We start from the raw sequence: 20133 nt of genomic DNA on the forward strand, positions 1-20133 counted from the left end.
GAGCAACACCAGCAGCAGCTGCAGTTTCAGCGGCAACAGCACAAGCAGAACCAGCAGCAGTAGCAACAGCAGCAGCTGTACCAGCAGCAGCAGACGACTAACAACCTGATACTGCAACAGATTGCGGTTCTGCGAGAGAGACACCCCCACCGCCAACCCCAATTCATCTTGAGGCTCGGGACAAAGTCAGGTCAGCACTGAGGAAGATATGTCCGGAGGATGAAATGCAAGCTTTCCCCACCATGTTTGAACACACAGTTGAGCAGGGGGGCTTGCCAATTTCCCAGTGAGCTTAAGTGGTTGCCCCCTTCTGGATGGGAGTTTCCCAGAAGGCTTACTTTGACCTCAACTGGGAGAATGCCTAGAACTATGGGAAACTCAAAATGAGATTATTGCCTGAATGGGGGTTTATACTCATGTACAGGCACAACAAGTGTACTAGTGGTCTTTTGTGGAGACCGGACCCGCTAGGTCTCAGGCGTATGACTTGTTGCAGTTAGGAAAAAAGTGGCTCCAGCCTGAGACCTTGAGCCCAGCCCAAATGGTAGAGATGGAAGTAGTCGACTGGTTGCTGCGAACTCTGCCAGTAGCCATGCAGTGCTGGGGCAAGGGGACTTTGGCAACCTAGATCAGGTGGTTAGCCTGATCGAGTGTTATGTGGCCACCCATGACTTCGTACGGGACTCTGCCCCACTGTGAGAATCATGCCAGGCCTGCAAGCTAAGGAGCCTTGGAAAGGGGTTAGTCAGAACCGTGACAAAACCCGATCGGAGGGGCCCAGAATCCCCTAAACTGTATTCGCGGACCAGAGGTGCCACCGCTATCAGGTGCTGGCGGTACCAAGGGCCAGGATGGTAGATTTTGCTAAAGGATATTCTCACCGCACAATTGGTAACAATCCCAAAAAGACGTAAGAATTTGAAGCATTTAAAGAGACCAGGATGGAGGAACACAGAACTTAATCTCTTGTTAACAAGGAAAAAAGAAAAAAGGATATCAAATGGAAAGAGGGGGCATATCTAAAGAAGAATATAATGCTGTTTGCAGGGAATGCAGGGCAAGAGTTAGAAGAGCTAAACCAGTAATGAAGTAAAGCTTACAAGGGAGACCAAAAGCAGCAAAAAAGGATTTGGGGGTATGTCAAATGCAAAAGAAAAGTCGAAGATGCTGTAAGATTTTTATAGGATGAAAAGGATGAAGTGGTCAAAAATTAAATTGAGAAGGCCAAACTTTTCAATTCCTATTTTGCATCTGTGTTCTCTAAGAAAGCAAATGTAACATCATCTGATCTTTACAGCGCCATCAAAGCAATTAAAGAATCCACCCTATCCGCAAACAGAGAGATGGTGAGGGAACACTTAGCTAATTTTAATTAATTTAAATCTCCTGGTCCAGATGAATTACATACTACGGTACTGTAAGAGTTAGCAGAGGAAATTGCAGAACAACCAGCCAGAACCTTTGAAAAATCCTGGAAAACAGAAGTCCCTGGAGATTGGAGAAGGGCAAATATTGTCCCTATCTTCAAAAAAGGAAAGAAGATGGAGTCAGGAAATTACAGGCCAGTGAGCCTTACTTCTATACCAGGAAAGATATTTGAACAAATTATTAAACAGCATGTATGCAAGTACTTGGATAATAAATAAAGTAATTAACCAGAGCCAGCATGGGTTTGTAGCAAATAAGTTATGCCAGACTAATCTAATTTACTTCTATGATGGTATCACTGACTTGGTGGATAAGGGAAATGCGATAGATATAGTATATCTCAACATCAGCAAAGCATTTGATAAAGTATCTCATACTATCTTTATTGAAATAATGCCCAAGTATGGGATTGACAAGGCTACGGTTAGGTGGATTCATAACTGGCTCAGTGGTCGGACAGAAGAAGTAGTAATAAATGTTTGCACATCCAATTGGAAAAATGTTTCAAGTGGATTACCACAAGGCTCTGTCCTGACCCTAGTGTTGTTCAACATTTTTATAAATGATCTGTATAAGGGAACTGAAGGTAAACTAATCAAATTTGCAGACGATGCAAAGCTAGGAGGGATAGCTACTATAGAAGAGAAAGGATTCGGAAAGATCTAGATAAGATTGAACAATGGGCAGCGACAAATAGAAATAGCAAGGAGAAATGCAAGATTCTACATCTGGGCAAGAAAAACAAAAATTACATCTATAGAGTGGGAGGAAAAGAACTAACCAACAGCACGTGTGAAAAAGACTCGGGTATACTAATAGATCATAAACTGCACATAAGTCAACAGTGATACAGCAGCAAAAAAAGGTAAAGACATTTCTAGGATGCATTAAGCATAGAGTCTAGATCATGTGAAGCAATTACCCCCTCTACTCCTCTTTGGTCAGGCCTCATCTGGAATACTGTATCCTGTTCTGGACACATTTTAAAAAAGACACTGAAAAACTGGAGCAAGTTCAGAGAAGAGCTACCAGGATGGTAAGCGGACTGCGAAGTATGTCCTACGAGGAACGGTTAAAGGATCTAAGAATGTTTAACTTGATAAAAAAAGGCTTAGAGGAGACTTCATAGCTGTCTACAAATATGTGAAGGGATGTCATGGTGTGGAGAGATCATCCTTATTCTCATCTGCACATGGAAATGCAAGAATCAATGGAATGAAACTGAAAGGGAGAAGATACAGATTAGATAAAGCTTTTTGACAGTGAGCATGATCAATGAATGGAACAGGCTGCCACAAGGGGTGGTGGGTTCTCCTTCAATGGAAGTCTTTAATCAGAGGCTGGACAGACATCTGTCTGAGATGGCTTAGTGAATCCTGTGCTGCATTGGGCAGGGGGTTGGACACGATGACCCTTAAGGTTCCTTCCAACTGTAACATTCTATGATTCTATGACATGTGGCTTCTAACTGCCCCCTGACTGCTGAGCCCATGAACTGTGGGTTTACTCGACAAGTATCTATGTCTGCCCAGTCTGTCTGCTCCGTGGACGCAGATGCTACACGCAGTAAACCCCATCTGTGCCATGTACACGTCAATGGCTACCAGACAAAGGCTCTCTTTGACTCAGGGAGCCTAGTGACACTTGTCCATGGGTCATTGGTTGCTGGGAAAAATGTTATGACCCCAGTGGACAGGGTCTTAGAGGAACGTGTAAGTCTGCAAGATACAAAAATCCAGCTCATAGGGCTGTGGTAACTGGGTTGACCAAATAGCTACTCCTAACGCCAACACTAGAAGTAGCCGGGGATCATGCCTACGGTGATCGCTAGATGACTCGCGCCAGCCGGAGCATCTAACTACCCCTAGGAGAAGAAAACAAATACCTCTCTTGCCTCCAGAGAAAGGGACCCCAAAGCAAGATACAAGCCCCCCACAAATAATAACGGTGAGGTAAGAGGAAATGACAAACACAGAAATTAACCAGGTTCAGCAAAGAGAGGCCAGCTTACTAATAGCAGAATATAGCAAGATAACTTATCTGGTCAACAAAAACCCTATAAAAATCCATGCTGGAGATTCAAGAACCCCTGAACCGTCTAACGGTCCGGGGGGAGAACACCAGCCCCCTAGAGCTTCCAGCAAAGGTCAGGATACAGATAGGAACAAGCTGGACAAAAATACCAAACAAAACAAAAGCAAAAAGCAAGGAAGCAGACTTAGCTTGAAAAACAGGAACCAGGAACAGAGGACAAGAGCACAACAGATTAGCTCTGATTTCAACGATGCCAGGCATTGAACTGAAGGTCCAGGGAGCTTATATAGCAACGCCCCTGAACTAACGGCCCAGGTGAGGATATAGGAAAAGACAGACGCTCCAGAGTCAAATCACTAATGACCACTAGAGGGAGCAAAAAGCAAAATCACAACAGTACCCCCCCCTTAGTGAGGGGTCACCGAACCCTCACCACGACCACCAGGGCGATCAGGATGAGCGGCGTGAAAGGCACAAACTAAATCGGCCGCATGAACATCAGAGGCGACCACCCAGGAATTATCTTCCTGACCATAGCCCTTCCACTTGACCAGGTACTGAAGCCTCCGCCTGGAGAGACGAGAATCCAAGATCTTCTCCACCACGTACTCCAACTCGCCCTCAACCAACACCGGAGCAGGAGGCTCAGCAGAAGGAACCACAGGCACAACGTACCGCCGCAACAAGGACCTATGAAACACGTTGTGGATAGCAAACGACACAGGAAGATCCAGGCGAAAGGATACAGGATTAAGAATTTCCAATATCTTGTAAGGACCAATAAAACGAGGTTTAAATTTGGGAGAGGAAACCTTCATAGGAACAAAGCGGGAAGAAAGCCACACCAAATCCCCAACACGTAGTCGGGGACCCAGACCGCGGCGGCGGTTGGCAAAGCGCTGAGCCCTCTCCTGTGACAACTTCAAGTTGTCCACCACAAGATTCCAGATCCGCTGCAACCTATCCACCACAGAATCCACCCCAGGGCAGTCAGAAGGTTCCACATGACCCGAAGAAAAACGAGGGTGGAAACCAGAGTTGCAGAAAAACGGCGAAACCAAGGTGGCGGAACTAGCCCGATTATTAAGGGCAAACTCAGCTAACGGCAAGAAGGTCACCCAATCGTCCTGATCAGCAGAGACAAAACACCTCAAATAAGCCTCCAAAGTCTGATTAGTTCGCTCCGTCTGTCCATTAGTCTGAGGATGGAAAGCAGACGAAAACGACAAGTCAATGCCCATCCTACTACAAAAGGATCGCCAGAATCTGGAAACGAACTGGGATCCTCTGTCTGACACAATATTCTCAGGGATGCCGTGCAAACGAACCACGTTCTGGAAAAACACAGGAACCAGATCGGAAGAGGAAGGCAGCTTAGGCAAAGGAACCAAATGGACCATCTTGGAGAAGCGATCACATATCACCCAGATAACAGACATGCCCTGAGACACCGGAAGATCAGAAATGAAATCCATGGAGATATGTGTCCAAGGTCTCTTGGGGACAGGCAAGGGCAAGAGCAACCCGCTGGCACGAGAACAGCAAGGCTTAGCTCGAGCACAAGTCCCACAGGACTGTACAAATGACCGCACATCCCTAGACAAGGAAGGCCACCAAAAGGATCTGGCCACCAGATCTCTGGTGCCAAAAATTCCTGGGTGACCTGCCAACACCGAGGAATGAACCTCGGAAATGACTCTGCTGGTCCACTTATCAGGCACAAACAGTCTGTCAGGTGGACAAGAATCAGGCCTATCAGCCTGAAATCTCTGCAACACACGTCGCAGATCTGGAGAAATAGCTGACAAGATAATACCATCCTTAAGAATACCAACAGGTGCAGCGACTCCAGGAGCATCAGGCACAAAGCTCCTGGAAAGAGCATCGGCCTTCACATTCTTTGAACCTGGTAAATACGAGACAACAAAGTCAAAACGGGAGAAAAACAATGACCAGCGGGCCTGTCTAGGATTCAGGCGTTTAGCAGACTCGAGATACATCAGATTTTTGTGATCAGTCAAGACCACCACACGATGCTTAGCACCCTCGAGCCAATGACGCCACTCCTCAAATGCCCATTTCATGGCCAACAACTCCCGATTGCCCACATCATAATTTCGCTCCGCAGGCGAAAACTTCCTAGAGAAAAAGGCGCAAGGTCTCATAACAGAGGAACCAGGGCCTCTCTGCGACAAAACGGCCCCTGCTCCAATCTCTGAAGCATCCACCTCAACTTGAAAGGGAAGCGAGACATCAGGCTGGCACAAAACAGGCGCCGAAGTAAACCGACGTTTCAACTCCTGGAAAGCCTCCACGGCAGCAGGAGCCCAATTAACCACATCGGAGCCCTTCTTGGTCATATCCGTCAAAGGTTTCACAATGCTAGAAAAGTTAGCGATAAAACGACGGTAGAAGTTAGCGAAACCCAAGAACTTCTGAAGACTCTTAACTGACGAGGGCTGAGTCCAATCAAGAATAGCTCGGACCTTGACTGGGTCCATCTCCACAGCAGAAGGGGAAAAAATGAACCCCAAAAAGGGAACCTTCTGTACACCAAAAAGACACTTTGAGCCCTTGACAAACAAAGAATTTTCACGCAAAATTTTAAAGACCATCCTGACCTGCTCCACATGCGAGTCCCAATTATCAGAAAAAACCAGAATATCATCCAGATAAATTATCAGAAATTTATCCAGATAGTTCCGGAAAATGTCATGCATAAAGGACTGAAAAACTGAAGGGGCATTAGAGAGCCCAAAAGGCATCACCAAGTACTCAAAATGACCTTCGGGCGTATTGAATGCGGTTTTCCATTCATCCCCTTGCTTAATGCGCACAAGGTTGTACGCACCACGAAGGTCTATCTTGGTAAACCACTTGGCACCTTTAATCCGGGCAAACAAGTCAGACAACAGCGGCAAAGGATACTGAAATTTGACAGTGATCTTATTTAAAAGCCGATAGTCAATACAAGGCCTCAAAGATCCGTCCTTTTTAGCCACAAAAAAGAATCCCGCACCAAGAGGGGAAGAAGACGGACGGATGTGTCCTTTCTCCAGAGACTCCTTGATATATGAACGCATAGCGGTATGTTCAGGTATCGACAGATTAAACAGTCTTCCCTTAGGAAATTTACTGCCTGGAATCAAATCTATTGCACAGTCACATTCCCTATGAGGAGGCAATGCACTGGACCTGGACTCGCTAAAGACATCCTGATAATCAGACAAGTACTCCGGAACTTCCGAAGGCGTAGAAGAAGCAATAGACACAGGCAGGGAATCCTCATGAATACCACGACAGCCCCAACTAGACACTGACATAGCCTTCCAGTCAAGGACTGGATTATGGGTCTGTAACCATGGCAGCCCCAAAACAACCAAATCATGCATTTTATGTAGAACGAGAAAACGTATCACCTCGCGGTGTTCAGGAGTCATGCACATGGTAACCTGTGTCCAATACTGCGGCTTATTTTCTGCCAATGGCGTAGCATCAATACCCCTAAGAGGGATAGGATTTTCTAATGGTTCAAGAATAAAACCACAGCGCTTAGCAAATGAGAGATCCATAAGACTCAGGGCAGCACCTGAATCTACAAACGCCATGACAGGATAAGATGACAGTGAGCAAATCAAAGTTACAGACAGAATAAACTTAGGATGCAAATTACCAACGGTGACAGGACTAACAACCTTAGATATACGTTTAGAGCATGCTGAGATAACATGTGTAGAATCACCACAGTAGTAGCACAAGCCATTCCGGCGTCTATGAATTTTCCTCTCATTTCTAGTCAGGATTCTATCACATTGCATCAAATCAGGTGTCCGTTCAGACAACACCATGAGGGAATTTGCGGTTTTTCTATCACATTGCATCACATCAGGTGTCTGTTCAGACAACAACATGAGGGAATTTGCGGTTTTGCGCTCCCGCAACCGCCGGTCAATTTGAATAGCCAGGGACATGGTATCATTCAGACCTGTGGGAATGGGAAAACCCACCATAACATTCTTAATGGCCTCAGAAAGGCCATTTCTAAAATTAGCGGCCAGTGCACACTCGTTCCAATGTGTCAGCACGGACCATTTCCGAAATTTTTGGCAATACACCTCAGCCTCGTCCTGGCCCTGAGACATAGCCAGCAAGGCTTTCTCTGCCTGAATCTCAAGATTGGGTTCCTCATAAAGTAAACCGAGCGCCAGAAAAAACGCATCAATATCAGCCAATGCCGGATCTCCTGGCGCCAACGAAAAAGCCCAATCCTGAGGGTCACCCCGTAAGAATGAAATAACAATTTTTACTTGTTGAGCAGAGTCTCCAGACGAACAAGGTTCCAGGGACAAAAATAATTTACAATTATTCCTGAAATTCCTAAACTTAAATCGGTCTCCTGAAAACAGTTCAGGAATCGGAATCTTGGGTTCAGACTTAGGATTTCTGGTAACATAATCTTGTATACCCTGCACACGAGCAGCAAGCTGGTCCACACTTGTAATCAAGGTCTGGACATTCATGTCTGCAGCAAGCTTAAGCCACTCTGAGGTAAAGGGGAAAAGAAAAAAAAAAAAATGAGAGAGGGGAAAAAAAAAAACTCAAAATTTTCTTTCTTATAATCCCACTTCTGCAATGCATTAAACATTTAATACTGGCCTGGCATACTGTTATGACCCCAGTGGACAGGGTCTTAGAGGAACGTGTAAGTCTGCAAGATACAAAAATCCAGCTCATAGGGCTGTGGTAACTGGGTTGACCAAATAGCTACTCCTAACGCCAACACTAGAAGTAGCCGGGGATCATGCCTACGGTGATCGCTAGATGACTCGCGCCAGCCGGAGCATCTAACTACCCCTAGGAGAAGAAAACAAAGACCTCTCTTGCCTCCAGAGAAAGGGACCCCAAAGCAAGATACAAGCCCCCCACAAATAATAACGGTGAGGTAAGAGGAAATGACAAACACAGAAATGAACCAGGTTCAGCAAAGAGAGGCCAGCTTACTAATAGCAGAATATAGCAAGATAACTTATCTGGTCAACAAAAACCCTATAAAAATCCACGCTGGAGATTCAAGAACCCCCGAACCGTCTAACGGTCCGGGGGGAGAACACCAGCCCCCTAGAGCTTCCAGCAAAGGTCAGGATACAGATAGGAACAAGCTGGACAAAAATACCAAACAAAACAAAAGCAAAAAGCAAGGAAGCAGACTTAGCTTGAAAAACAGGAACCAGGAACAGAGGACAAGAGCACAACAGATTAGCTCTGATTTCAACGATGCCAGGCATTGAACTGAAGGTCCAGGGAGCTTATATAGCAACGCCCCTGAACTAACGGCCCAGGTGAGGATATAGGAAAAGACAGACGCTCCAGAGTCAAATCACTAATGACCACTAGAGGGAGCAAAAAGCAAAATCACAACAGAAAAACCCCAATGGTTGGAAAGTCGGGGTTGTTTTCATATATATAGGAATCTCCAAGAGTATTTGATGGGGGAGGTTACCTTTTACACCCTGTGTGGGGAGATTAAACTAAATTAAACATACAGTGGGAGTATTTTGGGAAGAGACTTGCCCCTGTTCTGGTGCCTATTGGAGAGCAAAACTAAACCTCCCATGATAAAGGTATACCCGAATATCCTGAGTCAGGAATGCTTGCCGTAGGGGTCACCATCATAGGGAAAAAGTGTAATCCCGATAGGTTTCCCCCAGAGGTCTTGGCAGGAGAGGTCGAGGGGACCACATCAATTCTGGAGCTGGAAGTATCACAGGGATCACAGGGAAAGCTTCAGGATCCCACACTAGCATGGGCACAGGGACGGTTGATAATGATAAATGGGGTGGCACAGCAAACTGGGACAGAGGTGGATTTTCTTCATATGGAGGTCAAACAGGAGTTGTTATACCAGGTTGACAAAATGCATGACAAAATAATAGATCAGCTGATAGTGCCCCAATCACACTTCCGGGTGGTGCTTGAGATAGCCCACAATTGTGTTGGGAGGTCATTTGAGAGCTTAAAAACCTGCAGGAGCATATTCTGCAGCGGTTCTTTTGACCTGGGTCAGGTACCTTGGATAAACTTACTGCCCAGGCGCTGTTTGCCATGTTCTGCTGCCTTGGGCTACCAAGGGAGATCCTTATGGATCAAAGGACTCCTTGTACGTTCAAAATTACTAAATAATTGTGTAAACTACTCCAGTGGCACATGTCAGTCTAGTAGAAAGATTTATTAAGACCTTAAAATCTATGTTTAAAAAGTGGTAGTCATAGACGGGAAGGACAGGGGTATGTTGTTGGCATATCTAATGTTCGCCATCTGAGAGCTACCGCAGTCTCTGAATTCTCTCCATTCGAGCTATTATATGATAGACATCCCAGTGGCCTGTTGGACATTGACATAGAAACACGGGAACAGGAGCCCACCCCTCATAAAAGAATTATAGGGAACGTTGCAAGTATGCAAGACCCGATTACGTCCATAATGCCTATTGTAAAGGAATATCTCCTGAATGCCCAGGCAGCTCAGAACCGAGGTTACAATAGAAAGGCCACAGTTAGGTCCTTTAAACAAGGGAATAGAGGTTGGCTTTGGTAACCACAGCAGAAAGTAAGTTCTTGGAAAGGTGGCAAGGCCCATATGAAGTCCTGGAAAAAATTGGGGAGGTGAACTACAGGGTTATCAGGAAGAGGAAACCCAAGCAAATTTACCATGTCAATCTATTAAAGGCATGTAAAGACTGAGAATGTATGATTACAGAACTGACTCCGGTGGCATCTCCTGTGGTCCCTCTGACAGCAGCTCGAGAAGAGGCTGTGAACTAGGTAAAGATTAGTGAAAGTCTGTCGAAACAGCAGCGATGGGAGGCTTGGAAATTAGTGCAGCGGTATATTGATGTATTCTCAGAACTGCCCCGTCGAACTGTGATCTGGCATGACATTGTCACCGAGCCTCAGTTAAGAGTGCAAATGAAACCGTACCATGTGCGAGAGGCCATGAGGCATCTCAAAAGAGGTATAGAAGATGCTCTAGTTAGGAGTCATTGAGGAGTCCAGGAGTGAGTGGACTAGTCCCATTGTACCAATTTCAAAGCCAGATGGATCATTCATTACAGATCTGTAACAATTTTTGGAAATTGAATGAGGTGTCAAAATTTCCCCTTTATGCAATGCCCTGGGTGGATGAGCTGACTGAGAGACTGGGACAGGCCCAATACTTTACGATGCTCAATCTAACCAGGGGTTACTGGCAGGTGCCTCTGACAGAGTCAATGAAAGAAAAGACCACCATCGTTATCCCAGAGGGTCTCTATCACTATGTTTTCTTGCCTATTGGGTTACGTGGGGCTCTGGCCACATTTCAGATGCTGAAGGACATAGTGTTAGAGCCCCATCAGAAGTATGCATCTGCGTACTTAGATGATATCATCATCTATAGTAGCGACTAGCATACCAACTTGTTCCAGATGCAAGTGGTAGTAGCTTCGCTCAGAGCCGTGGGCTTGATGGTGAACCTGAAAAAAAATAAAATTATTAAATAGTGGAGAAGGAGGACGTGGCTATTAAGTGGGCCTTAGAGTCCCTACGCTATTATTTACTGGGGCGACAGTTCTGGCTGGTGACAGACTACTCACTCCTGGTCTGGATGAGAAATGCTAAGGATAGGAATGTTCAGGTCACCAGATGATTTCTGTGCTTGCAAAATTTTAGTTTTTCAGTTGAACATCGAGCTGGAAAGTTGCAGGAGAATGCGGTTGCTCTGTTGCGGGCACCCTGTATAGTGACAGGTGTTCAACCCACAAGTTTGAACGGGAGGGGGGATATGTCAAGCAGTGAGGACTGGGTCAAGTTATTTTACCAAATCAGATTTGGGAAACCTGTATTGAGCTTTAATTTTTGGCCAGATCTGTAGGATGGTAGTGTGACGGATCTCTTCCTTCATTTCGGGTCTTACATGTGGCCCATGGTCATGGTTTTCATTTAAACCTGCAGTTAAGGTTTGGGTGTGTCTCTTTTGTGTTTGGATTTCACATGTAGCAAAGCTGAAGGTGCTGTGGATGTATGAAGGTACTGTGGAAAGCTGACGCAGACCAGAGCCAGTGACATGGGCAACCACAATGGCACTTGTGAACCTTACAATGGCACTCGTGAACCTTACGGAGGTGCAAGTGCCAACGGTACTGGACTTTATTTATATGTTCCCGGCTGTAATCTGAAGGTGAGCGATTTCCATTGTGCTATATTCGGACGATATACTTAACTTGCCTGGGTCACTGTCTCCGATCACTGGCGGAATACTACCTTACAGCCCTTATTAATAGTTTAGAGAGATCAAATGTGGAGATAGATTCCCTTTAAAAGGAGCTTGAGGAGGCTGATTATGAAACACTCAAACACAGAACTTTTATACTTATTCTCCTAATCTTAACAAAGTTTGTATCTGTTTTTCTTAAAGTGTCATGTTCCTTCAACCCCTTTTGGGACCAAACATATATTTTGTTTTTTTACATATTTTAAGAGCCATTAGACAGAAAGAATTATAGTTATGCCATCATCATTTTGGAGTACCTATAGTTTATTGATATGTATTTACTTTTTTGTTTCTGGAACAATGTAAAAAAACAAACAAACATGCAATTCCAACATTATTTATTCTTTTTTATGACATACAATAAGTGAAATAAAATATGTTATTGCAGTGGCACAAATTTATATGTTAGTATTTTTGCTGAATAAAGTTGTGATTTATGAAAAAAAAACATTTTTGCATCATCCTATTTCAAAATCAATACTGCAGGAATGGGAGAAAAAAATCAACTTTTTTTTTGCCATTGAGTTTATTTGTTTTATCTTCATTTTATTTTACATGATATCAGAAAAAGCAATGACCACCAATCCAAATCAGTACCAAAAGCAGGGTGTGGTTAATCGATAAAATAAAGAACTTTATTGAAATAATTCTAAAAAGCCTAGATGGCGATAAGATAGACACAAAATTCACATGAAAAAAACCACAAATCTGCTATCTTATATAGCAGTTTTTGGACTCAATAAGAGGCCGTAGCAGCAATATACACAGCGATTATCAGTTAAATATCATATCACAGTGGTATTGGTGTCAAGAGAAAAATTAAAAATTTAAAGTTTCAGGTGAAATTAAAACAAAATAGACTCTCACCTTATTCTTCTCTATCAACCCAATGTCAGGTACATATAAATAGGAAAGACCTCACCTCGCTTTCCTTGACCAAACTTCAGGGAACCATAAGACCATTCAGGGGGAGGCAATTATTTCCATCCATACAGTGCCACAGGTTAATGCTCCAAAAGGACCCTTGTTACCGTAACCCCAATAATAATTCTTCCCGACGTGTTTCGTCTCTTATACTCATCAGGGGAAGGGAGAGTAACAAACTAGATCCGTTCATATTCAAGATCCATCGTGTTTATGGGGAAGGACCGGCTTACCGTGCTACTGAGGGTATTCAGGTTAAATAGACTGCTGATTAATCCTCGTGTGGTGAGTGTACCTGCGTCATTTCCTGTGCGCCCTAGAGTGGAACACACGGGTGCCCACTGTGCTTATTTTTAAAGCAGCGCACACTGACTTGCTTTGAGTGTTTCAAATCTGCAGCATGTCAATTTCTCTTGTGCGTAGTTCCTGCGCGGATTTTTCCCATAGACTTGCATTAGATGCATAAATTGTAAGGAGGTGGAGGTGTTGCCTACACGCCTCCTTGAAGATATGTGAAATGATGTAATGTATTATGGTGTTTTACATTGACTGTGATAGAACTGTGTTCTGCCCAGCCACGAATAGTTGACAGGTATAGACAGAGTTAATAGTTGGGACTAGCCCAGAGTGGGAGGGTCTAAGTGGGAAGACAGCGGAAAGCTTCTTGTCAGTACATCAGATAGGGACCAGCCTGCAGTATTAGCAGACATCAGGTCTGTTTTAGTAGCAGAAGGAAGGTAGTAAGCGCCTATAAGGGAAGCAACGATAAGAAGGAAGTGAGTAGGTCCAGAGCTGCAGAGAGAAAAGGAGAAAGTATCAGGGCCTGGGGCAGGAAGCCTAGCACGATGGTACAGAGTTGTCTGTTAGTCGGGTAATGGGATGGAGAAGGAAGGATAAGTGAGACAAAGAAGAAATGCCCCGCTTGGTGGTCCAGAACGTCAATAAAGCAAAAAGATAAGTAGCAGCCATACTGGCATAGAAAACTACTCTAAAGGATGCGGAACAGAGGGTGGAAATATAGGACTCTTGCTTGCTGGACTGTAGTGCCATTATTGGGGACAAGAAGTGAATAGAGTGTGCTGGGCTGTGTTGGGGAAGAAGAGCTAAACAAAGTGAAGGGTGAGAGAAAGAAATGTGTGATAATATTGTATGTCGTAACAGAAACGTTCCTGAAGGTGAATGCGTGCTACCTGCTGTACATAGTTCCTCGGAAGTTATTGTTCAGTAAAAATGCATTTATTTATGTGTTTTAAGTGGGTTTCAGAGGCAGAAATACATAAAAAACAAATGTAATCCACACGTAAGTATGTCAGTAAAGTTTTGTCAAAGTCAAATACCAGAAAGTATCAAAAACAAATCAGCTTTAATATAACAAAAACCATCAAAAACTAAATAAAACGCAAGGAAACTAATTTAAATAATAGGTGCCGAAATGGTGCAGAAATTCTGCAACCTCAAAAACTCACCAAAAGCTCATCATGGGAACACAGTCTAAAAGATTGCATTAGGTGCCAAGGATGCTAACATTAATAAGTTTAAGAATTCGTAACCTTTTCTAAGGAGATTGGTTTAATTAGATTTCCTAATGTTGCAACCTGTCAATGAATCCTGTATACCATACATCTCCATAGATTAATTAAATATAGAAGATTCATTAGTGAGTAGGGTAAAATACATCTGAGTAATGATTGGAACCATTAACGAGGTTGCCTCATGATTAGCTGGTTGTACTGGGTTTGGTGTCTTTGACAATTATGGATCATCATTCATAAAGCCATAACATCCATATGATGGGCAGCATTCATGAAACAATACATTTAAAGCAGTACAAGTTGCCTAAAATATATAACAGAAGAACACTAATTTCCTGGGATGTCTGCTGTTCGCTACAATGGGGCTCTCTGGAACATCTCTCATGACAGATATGTATTGGCTCTAATGGGAATCCCCATTTATTATCTCTCAGTGGCTACATAGGATACATATAACAATGAGTTTACATACAGCAGCCATTCTATTCAAGAATCTAAATAATGGAACATAATCTGTGAAATTAGCCCTTTTAAGCAATGATTTTGCATGAAATCAGAAATTTGTTTAATCCAAAAAAAAAAAAAAAAAAACTTGGCTGAAAGCCTCAATTAATTATTATTTCCATTCCCCTATTTTGACAATTAAGCAAAGAACAATGTATAAATATATCAGTTAAATAGAAATATAATTTCATGCACCCGCACAATGAACCATGTGACAGAAAAAGAGAATTAAGACTTAATCATACCCTAAAATTACCATCTTAAATAATATTAGACACACATAAAGCTAACAGAGATCATAGAATCAACAAACTAGACATCAGATAAACTGTAAATCTGGAGTGAGACAGCTGCAGATGTGGAGAAGACAGTCGCCCTCATTTACATTCTTCTATAAACAAACACAGTACGATACAGCTGCTTAGGGTTTCATCTCCTAAAAGCCTAAGTATCCTAGAGCTCATGGATGTGTCATTCCTCTATTATTACTACCAGAAATTCATAAAGTGACACCTCGCTGGTACCAGGTTGGGTCAGGTACATATGCAGTCTGAGGTTATCCAACCAGACCTGACAGTGTGAGACTTTAGGGACACACCCCATTGACAATGTGGAAGGATGGAATGGAGAATCGACAAATCACATGGTCTGACACAATCAGGGGGGACTATTACAGGGACTGTAAAAGATGAGGGTCAGCCAAACAGCACCGTTTTAGGCTTTTACAGCATTGGAATTAGCACTAAGAGAGCAAACACCAATCCACCTTGGAATACAAAATGGCCTAATCTGTTTGTGAGGTACTACTGCAGGGCCAATTCACACTGTAAATTGGAGTGGTAGTCTGATTCTGTGAATAATAATCTGAAGATTGACGTGATAGGGAGGTGCTGGACCTGCAGAGTCAGAGTGACTGTGAACTGATTGATTTGTGATATACTGCAGTAGCAGCACCTTAAGAAAACCATTTTTCACACAAGGCAAACACAGAGAGCATTTTAATACCTCTCTGTCCTAATTTTGCTACTAAACAAAATACTGAACTAAAACTTGTGCTTCACAGAAATTCTGCTTCCAGGCTTGTGAGAAAGGCAAGTCATCATTTTTTATTTGTTTTTTTTTTTTAAGTCAAAAGAAACATCTCTATAATTCACATATTTAAACACAACTGTCCACCCCATATTGTGCACGTTGTAAAAAAAAACATTTATTTGCACAATTCCTTGTTGTAATAGTGCAATATCAGACCAGCAAACGCCACCCGAATACTGCTATTGGTTACCACCGATTACCATCCGTCTTCCCTTATCCAGATAAGCTGAAGTCACTTGGACATTAGTAAGGCTGTGTTTGCATTAAAGAGCTGAAAAAGGTTTCAATACAGTCCTAAAAGACCTTCAAGTGGTAGACTATATGCCCATGATCAGGAATAGCAGCGTTTTGGACGCACCATATTTTTAGTGTCTCTAAAATGCTGCGTTCTAATTACACAGCTAAATCCGCATGTTCTTAATGAACTATGTGGATTCATCACATTTAATGAATCGCTATTGGCGAAACTACGCAGTGGGGACTAGTGTCTCTGCTGCTGAAATGGACATGCTGCGGCTCGTAAAAATGCACCGTGGGTGAGTATACGTAGCAGTAAATAGAAGCACTGTGGGCATGGAATTTCTATAAATTACATCCACTGTGTGTGTAATGTAGAATGCAGCATTTTGTACACAGCGCAGATTCGCAGTGTCCAAAATGCTGCTATGACAACACAGCATTTTATCTTAATTATCCAGACATCTATTTTCAGTAAGCCAGGAGGCATGACTTTTATCTTTACATTGACTCTTCTTGTAGGTTGAATTGATATTTGTAAATTGATTAATGGTTGTTATTTACCTTTTTATATCAGCTCTTACAGTTTATTGTACTGTTATCTTTGCAAAACAGAGATGCAGGGTCACTGAACAATATTTGCGGATATGTTGATTACATTATACCAGGCCATGCAGTTTGTTGACTCCCAAACATTGAAGAATAAACTAAATAAACAATGCAAGTTAATCTCATCACCATTTTCCTTGACCTGTGAGTAATGGCTTGAAGAACAGTTTTGAACTATAAAAAGGGGAAATGCCTCTGTAACAAGATACATCCATACACCAGAGATCCAAAGATCCAGAGACTCTTTACAAAACCACAGCCAGTAACACTCCACATGACAGCTTCCTGAGCATCATGAGGGACACAGATTTGACATTCTACAGGATGCCAGCTTAGGAGAACAGGGCCTCGGCTGAAAGAATACAGATCTGCACCATTGACCATCACTGAACCCATGGATGCGTTTGTGGTAGTCAGGATTTGGACCCACCAGTCACCTGAGCCCTATGGATATGTTTGGGAAAGCCAGGATTGGGACCCACTGGTCAGCTGGCTCCATGGAGATGTTCTGAGAAGCTAAGTTGTGACTCTCCAGTCACCTGACCTTGTACCTCAATGAACTGTCAGCTTCCTAAGCTTGCTGTTACCTCCTCTCTGTGCATTCCACAGGTGGGGACAGTTGGCCCTGGAAGCCTTGAAGTCACAGCTGCTCTTATGCAGGTGAGTTAGCGGAAGGGTGAAACTCTGTAATTTTGCATCATCTTGGGTATTTTTCTGGGACTGTTCTATGTGTTATTTTCCTGTTTTGTTGTTCAATAAATTATTGCCAGACTGTTTTACCCTCACCCTGTGTTGTCTGAGTAGTATTATGCCAACTGTAGTAGGAGAATGGGCGCTCAGTGGGATAAGCCCTGGTCCATGCGGTTTTTGGCTAGCGGACTAGAGCACCTGCTAACTCCCCGTATCTCCACAGCTGCTATTCCTGATCTTGGGCACATAGTCTTATATCTGTATTTTTCCATGTAAATAGAGTCTCCTCCAATGATAATGAAATTTCCCTGCTGACCCCATACCAGTCTACACAGTAAGGCTGTGTGCACACGTTCAGGATTTTTCGCGATTTTTTTTTCTCGTTTTTTCGCTATAAAAACGCGATAAAAATGCTTAAAAAAACCCGCATACATAAGCATCCCATCATTTATAATGCATTCCGCAATTTTTGTGCGTTTTTTACCGCGATGCGTTTTTTTCTTAGAAAAAAACGCATCGGGGTAAAAAACGCAGCATCTTCATTAATTTTGTGGATTTTTTTGCGGATTTCCCACTATATTATTGCATTGGGAACCTCCGGAAAAAAACACAAAAAATACACACAAAAAAACGCATGCGGATTTCTTGCAGAAAATGTTCGGTTTTGTTCAGGAAATTTCTGTAAGAAATCCTGAGGTGTGCACATAGCCTTAATCTGACAAGTCAGATACAGAAAGCAGGAAAAAAATTGAAAGAAAGAAAAAAAAAAAAAAAAGAATAGCCACAAAAAATGGAAAAAGATATATACAGAAACTTGCTTAAAATATTACCATTTTTCATTGTACATTCCCTATAAATCTATATTCAGGATCAAACTATATTCTACATTTCTATTTCTTTGCTCATTTGCAGGAAATGATTATCTATAATTGTGAGCATTACCGGTCAGACTGAAAGAAGACTGTTCTGTGGAAAAACAGCGTAAAGTCATTGCCGAATGTTATCAGATAAAACGTCTGCTCATTTCCTATGTCCATAATAGTAAGGTCATTCTTGTAGGTGAGAATTAGCTGATGAAAATGTGAATCAGTATAAATTAGTATACCACATGCCTCTAATACTAGACATGACATTGTATGCAATGCATTATTCTCAACTAATAATGGGTCTGTTGGATTAGTCACACTCAACAATCTAATGCACAATGGATGACCCAATTTTATCAGACCTGATGATTCTGCGTAAAATCCAACATACAATGAAAATTGTTTGGAACTTCTAGAACTGCCTTTAACGATTCAATCCTACAACCGTCTTTTCTTGCCACTGATGATACAGATAGGTTACTATTAAAACTAAATTTAAAGGCCTCTTCCGCATTCCAATACCAAGTGTATGATCCATATAACAATCTTCAGCAATCCCATCTGCTATTGGGAAGGGGAGCAATACACTTGCACCACAGCCCCAGGATCCATGCTACAGGACCAAATTTTAGTTCGGAATATATTAGCTGATATTAAATCAGGTTCATCCTTCTTTAAATTGATTTCAACAAATAATTACGGTATTTTTTCAATAATATTATGTGTTTTACTGAAAGTGCAGATATTGTTGCATCTGGGAAAAACCCATGCCCGTCAGCTTATTCAGAAGGCTACATTCACACTTAATGAGTTACCTTTAGTTAGGTCCAAGTGGTTTCTTTCACTGGTGGCAAGTACTTAAACATTAGGTGCCAATACTTTGTTAATATCTCCGCAACGTAGAGGCAAAAAAAAGTTTTATACTGCTCTGCAGCAGCCACAATTACATCATGGATGCAGAAAACAAGGAACTTGGGTCTCGTAGTGGATGAAAGATACTGATGATTTATTTAAACAAAAATGAGTCACAGAATATGTATGATGTTGCAGAGATATATACTGTATATACACTACCGTTCCCAAAGTTTAGGGTCACTTAGAAATTTCCTTATTTTTTTAAAGAAAAGCATAGTTTTTTTTCCAATGAAGCTAACATTAAATGATTCAGAAATATACTCTATCCATTGTTAATGTTGTAAATGACTATTCTAGCTGCAAACGTCTGGTTTGCAATGCAATATCTTCATAGGTGTATAGAGGCCCATTTCAACAACCATCACTCCAGTGTTCTTAGAAGGATATGGCTGATAGACACTCTGGGATTCTGGAGAGCAGAGAGGTGACATTTGGGCCAGAGAGGTAGATCTGAGTGTCATCAGCATATAGATGGTACTGGAAGCCATAGGACTTTGAGTTGTCCCAGGCCAAGGGCATAGATTGTGACCAGATGCCCAGGCCTTGGTCACAGTTTGCAGTTTTGTCTTGTTTTTACTCAAACTAGCACAAGAAAACTGTGTCAAATCCTTTATAATGCAAAAAAAAAATTAAATGCTGGGCTTATAATACCACTCACCTCTAACTTCTGGGGAGAATCTCGCTGAGTGACGGGATACAAAAAGCTTTAATTCTTGATCTAAGTTGCATTCAATGAGATCTGTGTCCCATGACCGGATACCTGTAAAACAGCAAACCACAGTAACACGTGATTAATACACTTCTGTCATCCATTTATTTACAATAAATGTATTCAGCTTTTTCTGTAGTCTCACAGACATTGAGTAGAGCAGTACCACACATGTGCATTTCCAAAGATTGTTCCCGGGATCAATGGGTGTCCCAGCAGTTGGACCTCTCCACCCATATGAAGGTTCACATCTATCCTTTGCATAAGTGATCATTTTTAATGTTGG

At 42.5% G+C, this 20133-nt stretch overlaps 1 protein-coding gene across 1 annotated transcript in view; it reads right to left on the reverse strand.

Annotated features, from left to right (window-relative positions):
* The window catches only part of MAP1B (microtubule associated protein 1B), a 132342-nt gene that overhangs the window by 66804 nt on the left and 45405 nt on the right, over positions 1 to 20133 (reverse strand). Inside the window, exon 2 of the mRNA XM_077287914.1 lies at positions 19797 to 19898. Coding sequence (XP_077144029.1) covers positions 19797 to 19898 — 102 coding nt within the window. The remainder of the gene's footprint in view (positions 1 to 19796; positions 19899 to 20133) is intronic.

Source organism: Ranitomeya variabilis, chromosome 1, assembly GCF_051348905.1.
Source record: "Ranitomeya variabilis isolate aRanVar5 chromosome 1, aRanVar5.hap1, whole genome shotgun sequence".
Lineage (NCBI taxonomy): Eukaryota > Metazoa > Chordata > Amphibia > Anura > Dendrobatidae > Ranitomeya > Ranitomeya variabilis.